At 41.8% G+C, this 17,402-nt stretch overlaps 1 protein-coding gene across 2 annotated transcripts in view; it reads left to right on the top strand.

Moving 5' to 3' along the window:
- The window catches only part of LOC120743288, an 82,398-nt gene that overhangs the window by 7,126 nt on the left and 57,870 nt on the right, over positions 1–17,402 (top strand). The window contains exon 4 of one of the 2 annotated variants that reach the window (XM_040046870.1): positions 189–404. The exons of the other annotated variant lie outside the window; for it this stretch is intronic. Coding sequence (XP_039902804.1) covers positions 189–328 — 140 coding nt within the window. The 3' untranslated portion in view covers positions 329–404. Of the gene's footprint in view, positions 1–188; positions 405–17,402 lie in introns of those variants that run through there. 2 annotated transcript variants of the gene reach the window in all.

Here is a 17,402-nt window from a genome sequence, read left to right as displayed (position 1 = left end):
TATGATAAAAACAAGTGCAATATCAGGACAAAATGATGTTTATTTTCAACAACTTAGAACAAAACACGTTGTAAAAGGACACTGTTATACTTATAGCTGAACATAGTGGAAAGCAATGCAAATAAATGCCATATATCCTTTCCCTAGTAGATACAGGTCAGAGGTCATTTTTTTATGTTTCTCCACAGAACCATTTCCAGCCTGGGCAAAAGCCCTCCTGGTTCTCCTGGTTCTCCTGGTTCTTGTTCTCGTTGTTTCCGGAGGTCTCATATTTCATTTCCAGCACTATTTCATGTCAGGTGAGTGTCTCCTACTACACTACCCATAATGCCGATGGTCAGCAGGTGTCCTCTGGTGGCTCCTTGACTGCGGCTCACACAAACTTGTTCCAGGAGCTGAAAGAGTTGAGAGTTACAAACAGCTGATACAGAGAGCTGAAGAGAAACTTCCAGGTTTGTTCCAGAAGTCCGAAAACCTCCTTCAGACTCAGTCATTGATCAGTGAAACAGCTCCACAACATGACTTTACTAAACAGTGTGTGTGCTTCACTGCATTGATCTGACACAGAGGCTGCATGTGGACAAGCTGTTCTTCTTCTGTGGTGGTAAACAGCAGCTGACATGGAAACATGTGCTGACAGTAAATGTTGCAGCAGCTTCAGTAAATGTTCCTCCTTGAGTTGTGCTCAGTCATGTGGTGGAGAGCTTCAGATGTTCAGACACATGAGATCTTCATGGTTTCTGTGCTGATGTGTGTGAGACATGGCCGACTGTGGAGGCTCAGTCTGTCTGTGCTTCTTCATCCAACATGTCTGCAGCACTTTACAGGACGCTGCAGACGAGTTACCAAAGAACGAGTCAGGAACACATCAGGAACAAACTGAGACACAATCTGACTGAGACCAGAAGACAAGGAGGGGACAGGAAGGTCATGTGACCATCACAGCTGCTGCTGATGTCATCATGTTGTCCTTTGTTGTTCTCTCAGATTACAAGGTGGAGGTCGATTCAGGGGTGGAGTCTGTCCTGCTGCCCTGCAAAACCACAGTTCGCCTGTCCAAAGATGTTAAAGTGGAGTGGAAGGACATGAAAAACAGGAAGGTCCACGTGTATGAGAACGGCTCTGACCAGCCTGAAGAACAGGACCAGGCTTACAGAGGCCGAACGGAGATGAATGAAGACCTGCTGAAAACTGGAGACCTCAGTCTGACCCTGAAACAGCCCACAGACAGTGACAGCTATATCTGCACTGTCTACAGCAATAAGGGAAAGAACCTGATGAAGAAGGAAGTGCTGCTCACTGTCAGAGGTCAGGGGTCAGAGCAAGGATGACAGAATCTCTATTTATTATATTATTTATTTATTTATTTACTTTATATTGTGGATCGTCACAGACTGACTGAATAGATAGAAATAACTGAGGACACATATCCAGATCTTATGATCTTCAAATTTCATACTTATTTACTTTATGCCGTTAGCAAATGTGAATGAAAAAAAGTTTGGTGGTCAACATTTATTTAAAATGATCTGAGCAGTTAAACGTCAAAGAATCTAACCAGTTTAAACAGGTGACTGTTGTCATGTTTATATTATAGCTTTAACATAGTAGAGTCTAGTCCCATCCTCCATGAGCTGTTTCTCTTATTGAAGAGTATTTTTATAAAATGTGGTTCAGGTGATACGTCGATTACCCACAAATAAAAATAAGAGTGTTTTTTTCTCTCCGTCCTCCTGCCTGCATCTGCTCATCATCAAATGTCAGAGTCTCATTCAGCACCAGCCTCCTTCTTCAGGAGAAACAGCTGAATGGACTGTTTCACACGTCAGTGCAGCTGGTGATGTAAGATGAAGGTGCAGGGAGAGAGTGCCTGTGCTAAACACGCTTGAGAAGCACCAAACACAAGTAAAGATGTGACTGTGAACGTGTGACATTATTACTGAGTTCTTAAGCACACAGTCTGCTCTCGTAGTGATTGGATCAAAGTCAGTGTCTCTGTTCAGGGGACATATTTGAGACTGGAACCAGTCAGAAAGGATTTCCATGGAAACATTTCAACTTATCAAATCAAAGAAAATGTTCTCAATGCTCCTGCTGCTGCTGTTGTCATCATCTTGTGCTTTGTTTCTCTCAGTTTACAAGATGGAGGTGCATTCAGGGGTGGAGTCTGTCCAGCTGCCCTGCAACGCCTTAGTTAAACTGCCTAAAGATGCTAAGATTGTGTGGAAGGACAAATACGGAAAGGTCCACGTGTATGAGAACGGCTCTGACCAGCCTGAAGAGCAAGAACAGGATTACAGAGGCCGAACGGAGATGAATGAAGACCTGCTGAAAACTGGAGACCTCAGTCTGACCCTGAAATACCCCACAGAGAGAGACACCAACACCTACACCTGCACCGTCTACAGCAGGGAGGGAAACATCCTGATGAAGAGACAAGTGGAGCTGAAAGTCAGAGGTCAGTGCTGTAGATACAGGTCAAAGGTCAGAGGTTCTTTCTCTGTAGTTGTGATGAGTAGAAATAAAAAGCCAACTGAAGGAAAAAATGGTTTCCAGTAAAATGTGTCTCTTTGAGTTTGGAGCCAAGGTGAAATGACTGATTATGAAATTTTAAAATAGCCCTAAATAACTATGCTTTGTGTGAGTGAAAGTGATTCTTTAAATATTAATATCTATAGATTAGCAAAGTAACTCGGGGACCCTCACGATTGGCATTAAAGGATGTGTGCCAGTTTTAATAGGCTCTAATTTGTGCACGTGTACGAGCACTCGCCTTCACACATGAACGTTAGTTATGGAGCCTCACAAGGTTTTACTAAGACTTTTATAAGTAAATGATGACAGAAATCAGGGATTGGATGCAACAGCGTTTTTTCTATATGAGCGACATAGCGGTTTCCCAGGGCGGCATCGTGGTGGGGGGCGGCATCACGGGCATTGGCAAAAAAAAAAAAATGCTCGTACTCATGCTACCCCGACATCAGCCAGCGCATATTGGGAATGGCACAGGCACCGATCGGTTTTCTGTCGCCCATTTGCTGGGAGTAAGCGCGCCCTCCGTTTGCGAGGTGCGCCTGCAGCACAGGGAGGAGAGGGCGGGGCCGCGGGGGAGTCTCTGGCTGGCTGGAGCAGCGTCTAATAACCAACTCGCAAAATAAAACAAAATAAAAACAAACCAACAAACACGAAAACATCAGACATCATGATACAGACTTATAATTTGCACCAACGTTTTTTCGAAATTCTATAAAGTGAGCGCGAGAGCCCTCGGTGCGCCTGCTCGCTGCTGAAGTCAAAGTAAACTTTATTGTCATCTCCGCTACAGACAGTCCAGCATATAGAGAGACGAGACGACGAGGCTCCAGTTACAGCAGTGCAAGTAAACAAACAATATATATAAGAAGAGTAAGAAAATAAATACACACTTTAGGACTCGGGGTAAAGGATCAATAACAATTTATAATTTACAGTTTGATGATTTAAAGTCTCACACACAACCCGTCGAAAGGGGAGGGGGCGGCTGCTTCCAAATAGAGCACATTTCATTCATAATGATGTAAATCCAAGCCCATTATGTATTCATGATTTGAATCCTGGGTTGTGTGAAATCCCAGAAATTAGACAAAGTGAATCTGTGAACTAAGGTGTAGGTCTGTTAGATCATGTTGTGGTGATCCTTGGATTGAGGGATGGGTGTTCATACTGGAGTGCAAAATTAAAACCAAGATGGACAAGAAAAGTTCAAAGCCATCAGGTGCTCAGTTTAGAAAAAAGATAAAAGAAGAGGAGGAGAAACAAGAAAAAGATGCAGGTAAGCAGATGTGTGATTGGATAATGGCAGGTCATCCTGAACCAATCAGAATACTTTATTAATCCCTAAGGAAATGATGTGTGTTACAGTTGCTCCAAGAAGAAATGGTAAAAATAGCAACAGTAACAGACTAAACTCCAAACAATACATTATGTTACAGATTTAAGAAATAGCACTAATATATACAGATCACTCAATTATAAATATCAAGGATTAACAGAGGTGATTATAAATAAATATCAAGAATATTACAGAGTTGAAAAGAACATGTGCAAACTGGATGTGACTATTGCAGTGTTTACAGTGTGTTGAGTGGATGTGTTGTACAGGGAGCCACAGGCAGGAAAGATTTCCTGTGTCGTTCAGTGGTGCTTTTCGGTAATCTCAGTCTCTCACTGAACGCGCTCCTGTGACTGACCAGCATGTCATGGAGTGGGTGGGAGGTGTTATCCAACATTGTCTTTATCTTGGACAGCATCCGCCTCTCAGACACCACCCTAATGGAGTCCAGCTCCATCCCCACAACATTACTGGCCTTGTGATCTGTTAATTTAGTCTGTTGGCATCTGTGACCCTCAACCTGCTGCCCCAGCATGCAACACCATTAAGGATCGCACTGACCACAACAGAGATACAACAAAATAACATAGTGGGATAGTGACAACCTCTGTTTACGTTTGTTAGCCACTTGGCTATGATAGTAAACAGTAGACACTGGTGTAGCTTATTGAATCTGTTAGACTGTGTTCAGCACAATATTAATTAGTCATTGTCAGCTGTTGATTTGTCCTGTTCTCATTGCATGATGAATTATGATGGCTGTTTGGTAGCCGTTTGTATACTATGCATAATCTGTGTGTGTGTGTGTGTGTGTGTACCTGGTTAAATTCAGTATGGTTCCAACAACAATTTTTGCAATAAAATATGTTAATGTTCAATCCTTAATATGTTTTGTGTGTGTGGTGGTGGCGCCAGAGGGGATGTTCACCCAGGGCACCGAACAGGGTAGCACTGCCACTGATTGAATGCACAATGAGGCCTGGATGAACTTCAATTACCTGCTTCCAAATTCAGAGAAAATTACGTTATAGTATTTTGACTTTAAACTCTCACATTTTCACGACAGAAGCTGCTCCTCAGGTCTGGTTTGTTTGGTGGTCTCTTTCTTTAAAATAGAGGTATTACTTCCTGTTGTTCCCAGTATTTTAGCCTCCCCACCTTACAGCATGAAGTCCTTTAAAGCAACTGCTGTTGTGAATTTGTGCTGTAATAATAAAACTGAATTGAAATGATCAGTCAGAGAGGGGTTAGTAAATACATAAATGGAGACAAATTTGAGTAGTGCCAGCATGCTGCACCTGCCTTGAAACACCTAATTAAGGCACCACCACACCCATCTGCCATCTCGGTCACAGGCTTGCCAACAATCAAACAACTTAATACAGAACAGAACTTACCATCTAACCTGTTGCGGCATACACATTAAACAACAAATACAAACTTACTCAGGCAAAAGCCTCATTGACCAGAGCCCTGGATTGCTTACACCGAACAGAGAATTAACCCCACCCCAGAGTACCCAAAAATAAAAAAGACAAAGCAACAAAAGTGTGAAGGAAAAACTTAAACTCAGCTCTTTGTCATCCCATCAGGCTGTCAGGTAGACGTGGAGGACGGGGTGGAATCTGTCCAGCTGCCTTTTAAAACCACAGGAAACCTGCCTGAAGACGCTAAAGTGGAGTGGAAGGGTAAATACGGAAAGGTCCACGTGTATGAGAACGGCTTTGACCAGCCTGAAGAGCAAGAACAGGATTACAGAGGCCGAACGAAGATGAATGAAGACCTGCTGAAAACTGGAGACCTCAGTCTGACTCTGAAACACCCCACAGATGGAGACACAAACACCTACACCTGCACGGTCTACAGCAGGGAGGGAAACATCCTGCTGAAGAAGGAAGTGCAGCTGAAAGTCAGAGGTCAGTGCTGCAGATGCAGGTCAAAGGTCAGAGGTGTGAATCATCTCATTTTCTTCTTCCTGACAGTTGTGTATTTTGTAGTAGTGTCCATCCATCCATCCAGTTGGAGCCTATCCCAGCTACCATAGGGAGAGAAGACAGGTCGCCTAACACACAGAGAGACAACCATTCACACTCACATTCACAAATACTAGTAGTATAATAATGTAATGCTGGCTGAGGGTAAAAGCTTTTTCCCACTGAAATCTCTCTAATTGAATTTGGGGCCAAAGGGAGCTGACTGATTTTAACATTTTAAAATGCTACCTCAAAAATGTATGCTAAAAATATCTTACAAGAAATCTTTAAACACTTTTTTGTTGAGACAATTTGAGACCTGAAACTTTTAGTTACTGTGCTGTGAAAAAAAAAACACTGATCCGTCTTCCTATTTGTTTTTCCTTACTGAATATTTGTCGCACTTATTTCAGATAATCAGTTTATAATATTATACAAAATTAACCAGACTAAAAACAAAGTGCAGTTTTTAAATCATGATTTCATTTATTAAGGGAAAAAAATATCCAAACCTGCCTGAGCCTGTGTAAAAACATGTTTTCAGAAAGCATTTTCACTATCCACACTCAGGTGTGGCCAGATTATTGCCAGAATCAAGAAGTCATCTAAATAGAAATTTTCTGAAAAAGTGAAGCAGGCTAAAAGACCTCAAAAGCAACACATCGTCTCACTATTTACCACAAACCCCAGTGAGAGCCATTGTCCACAAAAAGAGAAACCATGGAGCTTTCCAATGAGCGGGCCAAAATGACCCCAAGAGCTCAATAGCTCATTCAGGAGGTCACAAAAGACCCCCAAACTCCAAAGAGCTGTAGGCTAGAGTCAGAGTTCATGACCCCAGCATCAGAAAGAGACAGATCAAAAGTGGCCTACACAGCATTTTCCCCAGGTGAAAACCACTAGAAAACATCTTGATGATTTCCAAAACTTGTAGTGGAATAATCTGTAAAGGAATACACCAGTCAGACAAAAGCTGAACTTTTTGTAAGGTTTGAGTCCTGTTACATCTGCATCAATCTAACAGCATTTAATAAAGAGAGCATCACAGCAGCAGTCAGACATGGTGGTGGTAGTGTGATAGTCTGGGCTGCTTCGCGCTTCAGGGTGACTTGCTGTATTTGATGGAATAATGAACTCTGGTCTCTACCAGAAAATCAGAAGGAGAATGTTCAACCATCAGTACCTACTCTGAAACTCATGATTACAATGATCCTGAACACACCAGGAAGTCCACCTCTGAGTGACTCAGAAGGACCAAAATGGAGGTTTTGGAGTCCTGAAGTTGAATCCAGTCTCAGATCATGTTAAGATTTTTGATATGATATTGAAAACGTGGTTCATGCTGGAAAACCATCCAATGTGGCTGAATTACAACAATAATGCAAAGTAGACTCATCGCCAGTTATCACAAACGCTTGATTATGTTTAGGGAAATGTTTTTCACATTAGGTAGGTTTGGATAACATTTCCCTCTTGGTGTTCGCTCGCTCTGCGGTAGAGTATCACTTCCTGTTCCTGCTCAAACACAGTGGTGTTTCTGAGTAGCTTATTTGCTTAGCAATTTAATTAACAACTTTTAAATACATTCTTCTTTCATAGTATAATCTTCACGTGCTTCATCCGAAGCACACTTTCTGTGTACTCACTACCTAATTTATAGCCAAAGTATTCACTCACTGTCTCTGTACTGTCTCGCTAGCTTAGCTTAGCTCGTAGCCGACTCATTAGCACCATGGCTACTTCACCTGTCCCTCCTGCACTTTCTTGCTCATTGTGTCAGATGTTTAGTTACTCCTCGGCCTCCTTTAGCAGTAATGATATCTGTAACAAATGTAGCATGTTTGCAGCTCTGGAGGCCAGGATTACTGAATTGGAGACTCGGCTTCGCACCCTTCATTCACCCGTAGCTAGCCAGGCCCCTGTAGCTGGTGCAGCCGAAGATAGCGTATGCCCCGCTAGCTGTTCCCCAGCAGATCCCAAGCAGCTGGGGAAAGAGGGCGGCTGGGTCACGGTGAGGAGGAAGCATAGTCCTAAACAGAAGCCCCAGGTACACCACCAACCCGTTCATGTGTCTAACCGTTTTTCCCCACTCGGCGACACACCCGCCGGGGGTCAAACTCTGGTAATTGGCGATTCTGTTCTCAGACATGTGAAGCTAGAGACACCGGCAACCATAGTCAATTGTCTTCCAGGGGCCAGAGCAGGCGACATTGAAGGAAATTTAAAACTGCTGGCTAAGGGTAAACGTAAATTCAGTAAAATCATAATTCACGTCGGCAGTAATGACACCCGGTTACGCCAATCGGATGTCACTAAAATCAATATTGAATCGGTGTGCAACTTTGCCAAAACAATGTTGGACTCTGTAGTTTTCTCTGGTCCCCTCCCCAATCAGACCAGGAGTGACATGTTTAGCCGCATGTTCTCCTTAAATTGCTGGCTGTCTGAGTGGTGTCCCAGAAACGATGTGGGCTTCATAGATAATTGGCAAACCTTCTGGAGGAAACCTGGTCTTGTTAGGAGAGACGGCATCCATCCCACTTTGGATGGAGCAGCTCTCATTTCTAGAAATATGGACACATTTATTAAACCCCCCAAAATATGACTATCCAGAGTTGGGACCAGGAAGCAGAGTTGCAGTCTTACACACCTCTCTGCAGCTTCTCTCCTCCTGCTACCCCCCCAAAAACCCATCTCCATAGAGACTGTGTCAGCTTCCAAAAAGACAAAAAAAAAAACTAAAAACCAGCAACAAACAACTTAAACATAAACAATTACAAAGAAAGAACAATACAGTATCCACATCTGAACCAAAGAGTAAAACAGTGAAATGTGGATTATTAAATATTAGGTCTCTCTCCTCCAAGTCTCTGTTAGTACATGACTTAATAATTGATCAACAAATTGATTTACTCTGCCTTACAGAAACCTGGTTGCAGCAGGATGATTATGTTAGTTTAAATGAATCAACACCCCCGAGTCATTCTAACTACCAGAAATCTCGAAGCACAGGCCGAGGGGGCGGTGTGGCAGCAATTTTTCACACCAGCCTATTAATTAATGAAACACCAAGACAGACTTTTAATTCATTTGAAAGCCTGATGCTTAACATTGTCCACCCCAGCTGTGAAACTCAGAAACCAGTCTTACTTGTTATCATCTATCGTCCACCTGGGCCTTACACAGAGTTTCTGTCTGATTTCTCAGACTTTATATCTAATTTAGTTCTGAGCTCAGATAAAATAATTATTGTGGGTGATTTTAACATCCATGTAGATGCTAAAAATGACAGCCTCAACATGGCATTTAATCTGTTATTAGACTCAATTGGCTTCTCTCAAAATGTAAAAGAACCCACCCACCACTTTAATCACACTCTAGATCTTGTTTTAACATATGGCATAGAAACTGAACATTTAATAGTGTTTCCTGAAAACCCTCTCCTGTCTGATCATTTCCTGATAACATTTACATTTACAATAATTGATTACACAGCAGTGGAGAGTAGACTTCATCACAGTAGATGTGTTTCTGAAAGTGCTGTAACTAAGTTTAAGAATATAATCCACCCACTGTTATCATCTCCAATGCCCTGTACCAACATAGAGCAGAGCAGCTATCTGAACGCTACCCCGACAGAGGTCGATTATCTTGTTAATCATTTCACCTCCTCACTACGTACAACACTGGATACTGTAGCTCCTGTGAAAACTAAGGCCTCAAATCAGAAGTACCTGACTCCGTGGTATAATTCTCAAACACGTACCCTAAAGCAGATGACTCGTAATCTGGAGAGGAAATGGCGTGTCACAAATCTAGAGGATCATCATTTAGCCTGGAGAAATAGTTTGCTGCTTTATAAGAAAGCCCTCCGCAAAGCCAGAACATCTTACTATCCGTCACTGATTGAAGTAAATAAGAACAACCCCAGGTTTCTCTTCAGCTCTGTAGCCAGGCTGACAAAAAGTCAGAGCTCTGTTGAGCCAACCATCCCTTTAACGTTAACTAGTAATGACTTCATGAACTTCTTCACAAATAAAATTTTTATCATTAGAGAAAAAATTACCAGTAATCATCCCACAGATGTAATATTATCTACAGCTACTCTTAGTACCATTGATGTTAAGTTAGACTCTTTTTCTCCAATTGATCTTTCTGAGTTAACTTCAATAATTACTTCCTCCAAACCATCAACGTGTCTTTTAGACCCCATTCCTACAAAACTGCTCAAAGAAGTCCTGCCATTAATTAATTCTTCGATCTTAAATATGATCAACCTATCTCTAATGATCGGCTATGTAGCACAGGCCTTCAAGCTGGCTGTAGTTAAACCTTTACTCAAAAAGCCATCTCTAGACCCAGCAGTCTTAGCTAATTATAGGCCAATCTCCAACCTTCCTTTCATATCAAAAATCCTTGAAAGAGTAGTTGTCAAACAGCTAACAGATCATCTGCAGAGGAATGGCTTATTTGAAGAGTTTCAGTCAGGTTTCAGAGCTCAGCACAGCACAGAAACAGCTTTAGTGAAGGTTACAAATGATCTTCTTATGGCCTCTGACAGTGGACTCATCTCTGTGCTTGTCCTGCTAGACCTCAGTGCAGCGTTCGATACTGTCGACCATAATATCCTATTAGAGCGATTAGAACATGCTGTAGGTATTACAGGTACTGCACTGCAGTGGTTTGTATCATATCTATCTAATAGACTCCAGTTTGTGCATGTAAATGGAGAGTCCTCTTCACACACTGAGGTTAATTATGGAGTTCCACAGGGTTCAGTGCTAGGACCAATTCTGTTTACATTATACATGCTTCCCTTAGGGAGTATCATTAGAAGACATAGCATACATTTTCACTGCTATGCAGATGACACCCAGCTCTATCTGTCCATGAAGCCAGATGACACACACCAATTAGTTAAACTGCAGGAATGTCTTAAAGACATAAAGACCTGGATGGCCGCTAACTTTCTGCTTCTTAATTCAGATAAAACTGAGGTTATTGTACTCGGCCCTGAAAAGCTTAGAAATATGGTATCTAACCAGATTCTTACCCTGGATGGCATTACCTTGGCCTCCAGTAACGCGGTGAGGAACCTTGGAGTCATTTTTGACCAGGACATGTCCTTCAACGCACATATTAAACAAATATGTAAGACTGCTTTCTTCCATTTGCGCAACATCTCTAAAATTAGAAATATCCTGTCTCAGAGTGACGCTGAAAAACTAGTTCATGCATTTATTACTTCCAGGCTGGACTACTGTAATTCATTATTATCAGGATGTCCAAAAAACTCGCTGAAAAGCCTTCAACTAATCCAAAATGCTGCAGCAAGAGTCCTGACAGGGACTAGAAAGAGAGAGCATATTTCTCCTATTTTGGCTTCCTGTTAAATCCAGAATTGAATTCAAAATCCTGCTCCTCACATACAAGGTCTTAAATAATCAGGCCCCATCTTATCTTAATGACCTTGTAGTACCATATCACCCTATTAGAGCACTTCGCTCTTGCTCTGCAGGCCTACTTGTTGTTCCTAGAGTACTTAAAAGTAGAATGGGAGGCAGAGCCTTCAGTTTTCAGGCCCCTCTTCTGTGGAACCAGCTTCCAGTTTGGATTCGGGAGACAGACACTATCTCTACTTTCAAGATTAGGCTTAAAACTTTCCTTTTTGCTAAAGCATATAGTTAGGGCTGGACCAGGTGACCCTGAATCCTCCCTTAGTTATGCTGCAATAGACGTAGGCTGCCGGGGGATTCCCATGATGCATTGAGTTTTTCCTTTCCAGTCACCTTTCTCACTCACTATGTATTAATAGACCTCTCTGCATTGAATCATATCTGTTATTAACCTCTGTCTCTCTTCCACAGCATGTCTTTATCCTGTCTTCCTTCTCTCACCCCAACCGGTCGCAGCACATGGCCCCGCCCCTCCCTGAGCCTGGTTCTGCCGGAGGTTTCTTCCTGTTAAAAGGGAGTTTTTCCTTCCCACTGTCGCCAAAGTGCTTGCTCATAGGGGGTCATATGATTGTTGGGTTTTTCTCTGTATCTATGAAGCGCCTTGAGGCGACTTTTGTTGTGATTTGGCGCTATATAAATAAAATTGAATTGAATTGAATTGAATTAAATAAAATCATCATTTAAAGTACATTTCGTATTTACTATTTAATATATTACATTTTTTTGATGATGTGAAACATTTAAGGGCAAACACAGGCAAACCGTCTTCTCACACAACAATATTTTCCATTAGCAATGTTTCTTTCCTGTGGGTTTTTCTGGCAAATCTCTGATGGTCAGGTGAAAGTTCTCTCATCTGATCAACAGATGTAGCTGAGATGGAACAATTAAAGCTCAACTTTGTGTTTTCAATTTATTTCCAAAACTCCTGAAAAAGTTATTATAAATCAGGTGTGTGATCATTTGTAGAAGAAGAGTGGTTAGTTGTAAAGTCTCACTCATGTTAAATGAGCTCTCAGTTTGGATTCAAGACATGGTCCTTCTTTTTAAGACTCGATTTCAGCTGAATTAAAAAGATTTCTGCCTCTTTTATTTTTTTCTCAGATTTGCTTCTGTTCTTCAGAAACCGTCTGCTGCTTTCTGTACAGCTCATGTTGTCTTTTTTGTCCCCTCAGGCTGTCAGGTAGACGTGGAGGACGGGGTGGAATCTGTAAAGCTGCCTTTCCAAACCACAGCTGAGCTTCCTGAAAAGGCCACAGTGAAGTGGGAACGATATAAACCAGAATACATGATGGTGCACATGTGTCAGAGTGGATCTGACCAGCCTGACAAACAGCACCAGGGTTACAGAGACCGAACAAGAGTGAATGAAGACCTGCTGAGAACTGGAGACCTCAGTCTGACCCTGAAACAGCCCACAGAGAGCGACAGTGGAGAGTACAAGTGTGTGGTCATCAGTGGGGACATCTGGAGGAAACAAACAGTGCAGCTCACAGTCACAGGTTTGTTTGTGTCTTTGCTCTGATATGTAAGTGTAATGTAGAGTGAAATTGTTATTATCTGTTCAGCTGTAGACAAATTATAAAAAGAAAGTCAACCACAGCAACAATAACTTAACATAATTAATAATGCAATCAAAGAGAAGTGCGTATCTGGGTACTGGGGGAGGGGCTTAAGTCTCTATGAAGCAGGAGCTGCTTTTTTCTCAGGAAAATAACGTCATCATTCCTGGAAGATCTCACACAGCTCTGTGCTCAGAGAGAGTCTAAAGTTTCTAATAGCTTCTTGGCCTTTTTGTTTATGTGTTTATTCTGTTCCTGCTCTCAGACCAGTAAACATCTGTCATGATCAGGCTGTGTGCAGGCAGGAGAGGACAAAAACGCAAACTCACGGAAAACAGGACTGAACTCAAAATACAGCTTCATTGCTGACAAAAGATAACAGCGAGACAAAATAACATGAAACTAAACTGGGAAGTACTAAGGAACTGACTTACGAAGAAAGAAAAGGAGGGGGCACACAGTCATGAGGGAGAACGCAACACCGAACTGAGGGAGACGCAGACATAAATACACAGAGGGTTAACGAGGGAAGTGGGAGCACACGGGGAACACAGCTGACACTGATAATCATAATGAGACAGGGCAGGAGTGAACACAACATGACGCATACTGACGAGAGACTGTCAAAGTAAAACAGGAAGTACACAGAGGTTCAGACAGGAGGAGAGAGAGCACGGGGAGAACACAGACATAACGGGCTGGGGAAACATGGAATAAAACACAAGGAGAGACGAGGGCTCACAAATACACAGAGGGGCACACAGGAGGTAAGAGTCACAAGGGGAACACACATAAGGAACAACGTAACAGGGCAGCCCAGGAAGCATGGCCTAAATAAGGAACAAAATACAAAAATACATGAAAACTAAGAATACAGGGCCAACATGGCCCAGGACCATGACACACCATCAGTGCTGCAGCTGGAAGAATAAAAACTAAACATGTTTTATGCAAATTTAAACACAACAAAGCTTAGTGGGATACTTATAATAGAGAGTTTTCAATACCTCTGAAGTTGAGAATGAAACCTCTTTAAAACAGCTTAACTGTTGTCCGTGTTTAGTTATTAGCTTGTGCTTTGTTGTCTTCTCAGTTCGCCAAACTGGAGTGGATTCAGGGGTGGAGTCTGTCCAGCTGCCTTTTAAAAACCACAGGAAACCTGCCTGAAGACGCTAAGTGGAGTGGAAGGGTAAATACGGAAAGGTCCACGTGTATGAGACAGCGTTGACCAGCCTATAGAACATTCGCCTTCCACCACAGGAACGTTAGTATGGAGCCCACACAGGTTTTACTAAGACTTTATAAGTAAATGATGACAGAAATCAGGGATTGGATGCAACAGCGTTTTTTCTATATGAGCGACATAGCGGTTTCCCCAGGGCGGCATCGTGGTGGGGGGCGGCATCACGGGCATTGGCAAAAAAAAAAATGCTCGTACTCATGCTCCCCGAAGCAGCCAGCGCATATTGGGAATGGCACAGGCACCGATCGGTTTTCTGTCCCCATTTGCTGGGAGTAAGCGCGCCCTCCGTTTGCGAGGTGCCCTGCAGCACAGGGAGGAGAGGGCGGGCCGCGGGGGAGCCTGGTGGCTGGAGCAGCGTCTAACCAGCCTCGCAAAATAAACAAAATAAAAAACAAACAACAAACAAAACGAAAAACATCAGACATTATACAGACTTATAATTTGCACCGATGTTTTTCCTCGGTGCGCCTGCTCGCTGCTGAAGTCAAAGTAAACTTTATTGTCACTCCGCACAAAGGTCCAGTATATAGAGAGACAGACGACGAGAGGCTCCAGTTTACAGCAGTGCAAGTAAACAAACGATAAATATAAGAAGAGTAAGAAAATGAATATACACTTTAGGACTAGAGGTAAAGGATCAATAACAATTTAAAATGTATAATTTACAGTTTGATGATTTAAAGTCTCACACACAACCGTCGAAAGGGGAGGGGCCAGCTGCTTCCAAACAGAGCACATTTCATTCATAATGATGTAAATCCAAGCCCATTATGTATTCATGATTTGAATCCTGGGTTGTGTGAAATCCCAGAAATTAGACAAAGTGAATCTGTGAACTAAGGTGTAGGTCTGTAGAAGATCAGTTGTGGTGATCCTTGGATTGAGGGATGGGTGTCATATGGGAGTGCAAAATTAAAACCAAGATGGACAAGAAAAGTTCAAAGCCATCAGGTGCTCAGTTTAGAAAAAAGATAAAAGAAGAGGAGGAGAAACGAGCAAAGATGCAGGTAAGCAGATGTGTGATTGGATAATGGCAGGTCATCCTGAACCAATCAGAATCAGAATACTTTATTAATCACTAAGGAAGTTATGTGAGTTACAGAAGAAATGGTAAAAATAGCAACAGTAACAGACTAAACTCCAAACAATACATTATGTTACAGATTTAAGAAATAGCACTAATATATACAGATCACTCAATTAATAATATCAAGGATTAACAGAGGTGATATAAAAAAATATCAAGAATATACAGAGTTGAAAAGAACATGTGCAAACTGGAATGTGACTATTGCAGTGTTTAAGTGTGTTGAGTGGATGTGTTTACAGGGAGCCACAGGCAGGAAAGATTTCCTGTGTCGTTCAGTGGTGCTTTTCGGTAATCTCAAGTCTCTCACTGAACGCGCTCCTGTGACTGACCAGCATGTCATGGAGTGGGTGGGAGGTGTTATCCAACATTGTCTTTATCTGGACAGCATCCGCCTCTCAGGACACACACCCTAATGGAGTCCAGCTCCATCCCCACAACATTACTGGCCTTGTGATCGTTTAATTTAGTCTGTTGGCATCTGTGACCCCAACCTGCTGCCCCAGCATGCAACACCATTAAGGATCGCACTGACCACAACAGAGATACAACAAAATAACAAGGTGGATAGTGACAACCTCTGTTTACGTTTGTTAGCCACTTGGTATGATAGTAAACAGTAGACACTGGTGTAGCTTATTGAATCTGTTAGACTGTGTTCAGCACAATATTAATTAGTCATTGTCAGCTGTTGATTGTGTCCTGTTCTCATTGCATGATGAATTATGATGGCTGGTCTGGTAGCCGTTGTATACTATGCATAATCTGTGTGTGTGTGTGTGGGTGTGTAACCTGGTTAAATTCAGTATGGTTCCAACAACAATTTTTGCAATAAAATATGTAATGTTCAATTCCTTAATATGTTTTGTGTGTGTGGTGGTGGCGCCAGAGGGGAATGTTCACCCAGGGCACCGAACAGGGTAGCACTGCCACTGATTGAATGCACATAGAGGCCTGGATGAACTTCAATTACCTGCTTCCAAATTCAGAGAAAATTACGTTATAGTATTTTGACTTTAAACTCTTCACATTTTCACGACAGAAGCTGCTCCTCAGGTCTGGTTTGTTTGGTGGTCTCTTTCTTTAAAATAGAGGTATTACTTCCTGTTGTTCCCAGTATTTTAGCCTCCCCACCTTACAGCAGAAGTCCTTAAAGCAACTGCTGTTGTTTTGTGCTGTAATAATAAAACTGAATTGAAATGATCAGTCAGAGAGGGGTTAGTAAATACATAAATGGAGACAAATTTGAGTAGAGCTAGCAGGCTGCAGCTGCCTTGAAACACCTAATTAAAACTAGAGATGGCACGATACCACTTTTTTATGTCCGATACCGATATCATAAATTTGGATATCTGCCGATACCGATATGAATCCGATATAGTGTTTTTTAATCAACAAAACTGTTTTTTAAATATCTTGCTGCATTTTTTATAAGTTCTACCCAAGTTTAAAACAACAACTACACTAAATGATTCGTATACCTGTATGCAAAAAAAATATTTCATAGTTCAGCAATACTGATCAATCTAATAAACTTAAACCTACACCATCCTCCCTATTCTGGTATTTAAAGAGTACTTAGCGAAATATTAAGCACCTAACTACTAGGGTTTCCACTCCAGCAACAACAAAATAAATAAATAAAAATAGGGAACCACCCCTCCCGCTCCCCCTCATGATGCTTAATCGACGTAATCAACCTTAAGTTGATGCAATGTGAAAAAAATGCACAGAAATCAATTATTTTTCAAGAAATATTAAATAGATTCAACATCTTTCTTCAACAAAATTGCAGACTGCACAGATGGTACCTTCCCCAAAAGAAAAAAGTACTATAGCTTACTGGGGTATATATATTAGACTTAATAGTCAGTATATACAGTAATGGACTTCTATACATTTTACATCAGATTAAAACTTTGGGTGTAAGATTCAGATAAATATTAAATAATTAAAAGCGAGACATTTTAAATGAGAATAAGAAAGAAAAGTATGTCTTTGTGCCCCCTTTCCCTGTTAATGCCCTATCGGCCCCCCTGGCTAAACTTTGCTAGATCCGCCCCTGCACAGTTACCAGCCATCAGCTACGTAGAAAAAGATCCTCGAGTAGAAAGTAATAAATACATTCTAACAACAGCTGATCAGCTTAAACGTGCGGCTGTTGTCAGTGCCGCTGGTTTCCTCTTCTGGTGCAAAGTGGGCCAAAAACA

This window comes from Simochromis diagramma, unplaced genomic scaffold, assembly GCF_900408965.1.
Source record: "Simochromis diagramma unplaced genomic scaffold, fSimDia1.1 OVJJ01000424.1, whole genome shotgun sequence".
Classification (NCBI taxonomy): Eukaryota; Metazoa; Chordata; class Actinopteri; order Cichliformes; family Cichlidae; genus Simochromis; species Simochromis diagramma.
The sequence above is the reverse complement of the archived record's forward strand: the minus strand, read 5'-3'. Positions and strand labels throughout refer to the sequence as shown.